At 49.3% G+C, this 7635-nt stretch overlaps 1 protein-coding gene across 14 annotated transcripts in view; it reads left to right on the top strand.

The window, feature by feature from the left end:
• Positions 1 to 7635, top strand: part of STRADA (STE20 related adaptor alpha) — a 39974-nt gene that overhangs the window by 30166 nt on the left and 2173 nt on the right. For all 14 annotated transcript variants that reach the window (XM_021928394.2, XM_021928398.2, XM_003913270.4 and 11 more), the window contains 5 exons: positions 308 to 429; positions 3084 to 3192; positions 3304 to 3427; positions 5244 to 5415; positions 5926 to 6030. In XM_021928394.2, coding sequence (XP_021784086.1) covers positions 308 to 429; positions 3084 to 3192; positions 3304 to 3427; positions 5244 to 5415; positions 5926 to 6030 — 632 coding nt within the window. The remainder of the gene's footprint in view (positions 1 to 307; positions 430 to 3083; positions 3193 to 3303; positions 3428 to 5243; positions 5416 to 5925; positions 6031 to 7635) is intronic.

Raw genomic sequence — 7635 nt, 5'->3', positions numbered from 1 at the left:
CACTGCAAGCTCTGCCTCCCGGGTTTACGCCATTCTCCCGCCTCAGCCTCCTCAGTAGCTGGGACTACAGGCGCCCGCCACCTCGCCCGGCTAGTTTTTTGTATTTTTTAGTAGAGAAGGGGTTTCACCGTGTTAGCCAGGATGGTCTCGATCTCCTGACCTCGTGATCCGCCCGTCTCGGCCTCCCAAAGTGCTGGGATTACAGGCTTGAGCCACCGCGCCCGGCCAAGTCCCTTTTTTAAGGAAAAATGTTTAAAAACCCTTTGTTGTTCTTGTCCTTGTGTATGGCATTCCTCTTTTCTTTTAGGCAAAGGATTTGAGGACCTGATGACTGTGAATCTAGCGAGGTACAAACCAACGGGAGAGTATGTGACTGTACGGAGGATTAACCTAGAAGCTTGTTCCAATGAGATGGTAACATTCTTGCAGGTAATAAACCATGAGTGTGTCACCTGGAGGGAGGGTGGGCTCTTGGCTCTGATAATAATTACAAGGAATTACAAAGAAATGAAGGGAGAGTAAACGTTTGGAAGTTACGGAAGCTTTCAGTGGAGAATCCTGGCCATTTGGCAGCACTAAGGACTGGGCTCAGGCTAATTTACATTTCACTTTTCTTCTCCAAACACTCCCTTCTGGCTCCTTTATTCATTTATTTATTATTTGGAAAGAAGCTAAGTAACTTGCTCATGGCAGAGGCAGGATTCAAATCCAGGCCATCTTCTTCCAGTTGCAAGGCGCCTGCCCTGCCACCAGTGGCCATCTTCTGGCTCTCAGCATCTTATTTGCCTGATATTCCTTTCGTTTTCTTTTTCTTTTTCTTTTTTTTTTTTTTTTTTTTTGGAGACAGAGTCTCGCTCTGTCGCCCAGGCTGGAGTGCAGTGGCAAGATCTCTGCTCACTGCAAGCTCCACCTCCCAGGTTCACACCATCCTCCTGCCTCAGCCTCCCAAGTAGCTGAGACTACAGGCGCACGCTGCCACGCCCGGCTAATTTTTTTGTATTTTTAGTAGAGACGGAGTTTCACCGTATTAGCCAGGATGGTCTCGATCTCCTGACCTTATGATCCGCCTGCCTCGGCCTCCCAACCGGCTAACTTTTGTATTTTTAGTAAAGATGGGGTTTCTTCATGTTGGCCAGGCTGGTCTCAAACTCCTGACTTCAGGTGATCCGCCTGCCTTGGTCTCCCAAAGTGCTGTGATTATAAACGTGAGCCACCGCGTCTGGCTTTTTTTTTTTTTGAGACAGGGTCTCATTTTATTGCCCTGGCTGGAGTACAGTGGCAGCAGCACAGCTCACTGCAGCCTTAACCTGCTAGGCTCAAGTGATTCTCCTGCCTCAGCCCCCCAAATAGCTGGGACTATAGGCACACCACACCTGGCTAATTTTTGTATTTTTTGTAGAGACAGGGTTTCACCATCTTGCCCAGGCTGGTCTCAAACTCCTGAGCTTGAGCAATCAAGTTGCTCCGGCCTCCCAAAGTGCTAGGATTACAGGTGTGAGTCACCATGTCCAGTCCTGACATTCCTTTCTATTCGAGAAGCAAGTAGCCACTGTCTTGTTAAACTGAGAGAGGGGCGAGGCATGGTAGCTCACGCTTGTAATCCCAACACTTTGGGAGGGCAAGGCAGGCAGATCACTTGAGCCCAAGAGTTTGAGATTGCACTACCAAACTCTAGCCTGGGTGATAGACTGAGTCCCTGGCTCAAAAAACAAAACAAAACAAAATGGAGAGAGACTGTGAGTCTAGTAAGTGCCTGGGAATTAGACTCTCCTTTCCTGATGCCAGCTTAGATTCAGAGCCTGGGACAGTTTTTCTTCAGTAGCGTTAGTTGCGCCCCTCCCCTCCTTCATTTACAACTTTTTCTAAATTGGTGGTTACCTGATGGTGCTCTAGGACCTGTTTATCTGTTCATAGTAGTTTGGTGGGTCTCAGCTGGCCTTTTCGTCCATCAACTATGTTTTCTTTCTTTCTTTTTTTATTTGAGACAAGGTCTGGCTCTGTTGCCTAGGCTGCAGTGCAGTGGTGCAATCACAGCTCACCACAGCCTCGACTTCTCCAGGCACAGGTGATTCTACCACTGAAGCTTCCAGAGTAGCTGGGACTAGAGGCGTGCACCACCATGCTCAACTAATTTTTTGTATGTTTAGTATAGATGGGGTTTCACCATATTGCCCAGGCTAGTCTTCAACTCTTGGGCTCAAGTGATCCACCGCCTCGCCTCCCAAAGTGCTGGGATTACAGGCGTGAGCCACCATGCCCGGCCATGTTTTCTTTTACAATAGAAACATAGTTTTGGGCTGGGCATGGTGGCTCATGCCTGTAATCCCAGCACTTTGGGAGGCCAAAGCAGGCCTAGGCAACATGGCGAAACCCTGTCTCTACAAAAAAATACAAAAAATTAGCTAGGTATGGTGACGTCCACCTGTGGTCGCAGCCACCAGCGAGGCTGAGGTGGGAGGATGACTTGAGCCTGGGAAGTTGAGGCTGCAGTGAGACAAGATCACACCACTGCACTCCAGCCTGGGTGACAGAGCAAGACCCTGTCTCAAAGAAAGAAAAAAGAAAAACATTTTTGGCCAGGTACAGTGGCTTGGTGGCTCACACCTGCAATCCTAGCACTTTGGGAGGCTGAGGCAGAAGGATTGCTTGAGCCCGGGAGTTTGAGACCAGCCTGGGCAACAACACAGTGAGACCTTGTCTCTCCAAATAACAACAACAAAATATTTTTTGTTTTCTTATCTTAAAGAGGAATTCTGTACATTGACCCTTGAAATTGAGATAAGCTTGTAACTTCAGAAGTCTTCAGTCAAGAGTTTGCCTTCATCATCTCTGAGTCGGTGTGCTGGCACCCTCTGTTGTTGACAGTTTCCCCGTTTGGCAGAGGCAAAGCAGTGCTGGGTCCCTGCAGGGGCAGCAGGGCCTTGTTTTTCCTATGTTGACAGGCATCTGCTTAGGCTGCTCCTAGGACTCTGAGAACACCCAGAAAGTGCCAGGTCCCCCTATTGTCCATGCTGGCACCTTCGTGTTGAGCAGCATCCTTCAGGGCCATTTGGTTCTGACTTCAGCTTCATCATTGCTTCCAGGGCGAGCTGCATGTCTCCAAACTCTTCAACCATCCTAATATTGTGCCATATCGAGCCACTTTTATTGCAGACAATGAGCTGTGGGTTGTCACATCATTCATGGCATATGGTGAGTGGGAAAGGGTTCTTGGTAGAAAGGGGTTACTGGGACTCTGTTGTCAGATTGCCTGTTTTCCTCCTCCATTACCTTTCACTGCCTCCGTGCAATTCTTTTCTCCAGGTTCTGCAAAGGATCTCATCTGTACACACTTCATGGATGGCATGAATGAGCTGGCGATCGCTTACATTCTGCAGGGGGTCCTGAAGGCCCTCGACTACATCCACCACATGGGCTATGTACACAGGTGCGTTCTTAGGCGGCCTTTCCCATGATTAGAGTGGGTAGCTGTGCCCCTGAGCCTTCAGGTAAACAGGTGAAGTTTGACTAAAGTTAATGAAGCCAGAGTTTAAAATCAAGGATCTGGATTCTTGCTGAGGATCTCTTTGCTCTGAAAAGAAAAAGGGCCCAGCATGGTGGCTCACACCTGTAATCCCAGCGCTTGGGAGGCCAAGGAGGGTGGATCACAAGGTCAGGAGTTCAAGACCAGCCTGGTCAACATAGTGAAACCCTGTCTCTACTAAAAATACAAAAATTAGCTGGGTGTGGTGGCACACGCTTGTAGTCCCAGCTACTAGGGAGGCTGAGGCAGGAGAATCGCTTGAACCCAGGAGGCGGAGGTTGCAGTGATTGGAGATCACACCATTATACTCCAGCCTAGGTGGCAGAGTGAGACTTTTATCTTAAAAAAAAAAAGAAGGAGGATCTGGATTCTGACCTTGCCACTGACTTGGGGGATGGTCTAACAGGCTTCAGCCTGTTAATGCTGAAGCCACTGACTTTCTCTTTGCTGAGCAGCATGGTCCTGAGTGTTGTGTGAGAGGAACATCTGATGTGGACCTTTGTACTCCACCCTCTGCCTCCTTCTTTCTGTGCCCCAGAGTCAGTCTTATGCTGAGAGACCAGGGCGAAGACAGATAGCTTAGTAGATGGTGTCAGGAGATCAGCTCATAGTAGGGAAAATGGTAAAACTGGACCCCTACCTAACTCCTCACACAGAGGAGGACTCCAGCTGGATTAAAGGCTTCTATGTAAAACGTAAAACTACAGACTTAAATAGAAGGAAATGTGAGAAAATGTTTTTGTGACCTGAGGCATATAATAATTTCTCAACATTTTAGAAGCACAAAACATAAGACAAAAGATTGATGAATTTGATTAGATCAAGAAGATTTCTATCCAATGCAAGATACAGTGAAAAAGGTGAAGAAACAAGTGACAGACCAGATGATATGAGCTTTGTCAACACAGGAGATTAGTAACAGGGAAATCTTGCAAATCAACAAGAAATGGACAGCAAAGCAAGAAAAATGGGTCAAAGATCAGAAGTCTACAAAAGAGGAAACCCCAAGACAAGCCCATCATGGGAAGAGCCATTCAAATCTTCAATCAGAGAAAAGCAAATGAAAAACAAGATGTCACCTTATGCACATGAGCCTGGCAGCGGGTGGGAGGATGGGCGAGTCCCAGTGTGGCAAGGACAGGGAGCCTCCTGTCCAGGTGGTGGAAGATGGCTAGTGCTGCCAGTCAGGGTTATGGAACCAGAACCATCAATGCCACTTCTGGATGTACACCCTAAAGAAACCCTCATGCAGACCCATCAGGGGACATGTGTGGATGTCACCATTCACATGTGTGTTGGTTAGGGGTAGTGTGTTTGTCCCCAGAAGGGAGGCGGAGCTTCCAGTGAGCCGAGATCGCGCCACTGCACTCCAGCCTGGGTGACAGAGAGACGCCATCTCAAAAAAAAAAAAAAATTTAGCGGGGCGTGGTGGTGCATACCTGTAATCCCAGCTACTTGGATAGCTGAGGCATAGGAATTGCTTGAACCCAGGAGGCAGAGGTTGCGGTGTGCCTAGATTGAGCCACTGCACTCTAGCCTGGCAACAGAGTGAGACTCTATCTCAATAAAAACAAAAACATGGTTATGTATATGTAAAATACACATATACATGTATAACCCATGCACACAGGAGACAGCTGGCCGGGTGGAGCGTGTGAAGACCAAAAGTTTGTAGCAGGAGGGGCTCCTGCTCTCCATGACACCCTCCCTGCTTCCCCAGGAGTGTCAAAGCCAGCCACATCCTGATCTCTCTGGATGGGAAGGTCTACCTGTCTGGTTTGCGCAGCAACCTCAGCATGATAAGCCATGGGCAGCGGCAGCGAGTGGTCCACGATTTTCCAAAGTACAGTGTCAAGGTTCTGCCGTGGCTCAGCCCCGAGGTCCTCCAGCAGGTCTGTGCATGGGCCCAGAGGAGCTCCCCTACCCAACTCATGATTCCCAAGGGAGCGTTCAGGCATTGCCTGGGGTCGGGGGCTCTCAACCTCCCAGTGGGGTAAAGGGGTTCCTGGAGGTAGGGAGCCCTCAGCGTGGGCAGCGCCTGTCCATTGCAGATGGATATGGTTCTTCCCAGGGGGTCCTAACCTCTACTGGATGCTATTTCAGCTCCCTTTAGGGACCCTTGGCACCCTATTAGAAGGGTGAGCATTTTGGAAATGTTTGCTGCTCTCTGGATCCCTGTGCTAAGCAGGAACCTAGGGCTGGCACTTCAGCTCCTTACAGAGCATCGCCAAACAGTTGCAGGTGGTAAAATAGCAGTTAGTCTTCAGTAGCACAGGCAAGGCGAGTCATTAGCAGCGGGTCCTGATTTGGAGACAGCCATCTTTTTCCTCTCCTAAGTTCTACCCTTTTTCTAAGAACAAAGACCAAATGGGGTCATCTGTGGCTTTTTGTTCCTGGCTTAGAATCTCCAGGGTTATGATGCCAAATCTGACATCTACAGTGTGGGAATCACAGCCTGTGAACTGGCAAACGGCCACGTCCCCTTTAAGGATATGCCTGCCACCCAGGTAAGCCTGCCACCCATTGGTTTCCTTCTTGCCTGCCTGCCTTCCACAGATGTTCATTGAGTGTCTCTCACACTCAGGACACAGACCAGGAATACTAAGATGAAAGACCCTGTCTTTTCCTTCAAGAAGTCCCACCCAGTGGGGGATGGTGGACTCACTCTTTGTTTACTTCCTGTGGCAAATGCGGTGGTAAGGGAGGCCAGCTTGGGGAGGCGATCCCAGGAACAGGGGTGCAAATGGAGGCCCACACGCTACATGTCTATTTAAAACATATACATTAAGCTAACCAGTTTTTATAAATGTATAAAATATGTTCTATCCTCCTACTTGGATAAATATACCTGGAAGGTCAGTTTCTAATTTAGAATTCCCACAGTTCTCAGAGTTCCATGCCAACCACATTTCAGCCAACACCTTTGGAACCCCCATTCTGTAAGTTCAGCTTCTGTTCATGCCCCTCCAGATGCCTGTCCTCTGGCCACCCTCGGATCCAAGGGTGCACAGTCAGTGGCACAGTGTACCCTTGGGAAAACAGACCCAGGGAAGAGGCTTATCCAAGCCTCATTAAATCCAGAAAATGGATTTGGGGTGATTTGGGCAAGGATTACCTGGGTCCCAGGTACTTGGAGTATGGCCTAGAACTGGGAGGGGCAGGGTGCAGGCTCTGAGTAAGCCACTCCGGAACCCACAGGCTGCTTGCCCGGTGGTAGGGGCAGCTGAATGGTGGCCAGAGTGCAGCTCCCCAGAGCAGGGGCCCAGGGAGGTCCTGGGAGGAGGCAGCCTTGAGTTGGAAGGCAGACAGCAGTCACCTATGTGGAGGAGGAACTAGGACACTCTTCTCGGCAGACAGCAGAATGTGCAGAGACCCAGAGTCTAGAAAACACAGGATCTGGAGAACAGCAAGGAGGTGTAAATGGTGTAAATGGCCAAGGTGCAGTGCTTCTTGGGGGCTGCCAGGTGACAGGCTGCAGAAGGAAGCAAGGGTACATTGTGAAGGGCTTTGATGCCACTTCAGAGCACTGGTTCGTGTCCTAAAGCCTGTGGAGCAGCACTGAGGATTGTAAGCACAGGAGTGACAGCATAAGATAGCTCATTTACAGAGATCACCCCAGCAGATGGATTAGATCCAGTAGATCAGTTAGCAGGGTATGGAAGTCTGTGTGAGGAATCTAGGAGATCTCAGTAAAATAATTCAGTGACAGAGGATGCTCAGGAAAGAATTAAAAGATGACTGAGGGTAAATAAGAAGTCCAGGCCTAGAAGCAGCACCATCCACTAGAATTTGCTGCAGTGAAGGAGGGCTTCTGTGGCTGCACTGTCCAGCGTGGCAGCCATGAGACTGTGTGGCTGTCGAGCATTTAGAAGGTGACCAGTGAGACCGAGGGACTGAATTTTAAACCTCATTTAAATCGAAATAGCCACAAGTGGCTAGTGGCTCTCACATTAGTGCAGCTCTAGAGCAATTTCCAGGTTTCTGGCTTGGACAGCTTATGCGGTCATGAGGACTTCCACGAGGACAACAGTCCCCAGATGGGGCTGGTTTTATGTGTTGAGTTAGGGTACTTTGGAACAGCCACCCCAGCCTGGCCTCCCTTTGGGCATCTT

The sequence above is a fragment of the Papio anubis genome, chromosome 17 (genome assembly GCF_008728515.1).
Source record: "Papio anubis isolate 15944 chromosome 17, Panubis1.0, whole genome shotgun sequence".
Classification (NCBI taxonomy): Eukaryota; Metazoa; Chordata; class Mammalia; order Primates; family Cercopithecidae; genus Papio; species Papio anubis.
Note: the sequence above shows the minus strand (reverse complement) of the source record. Positions and strands in the feature narration are given on the sequence as shown.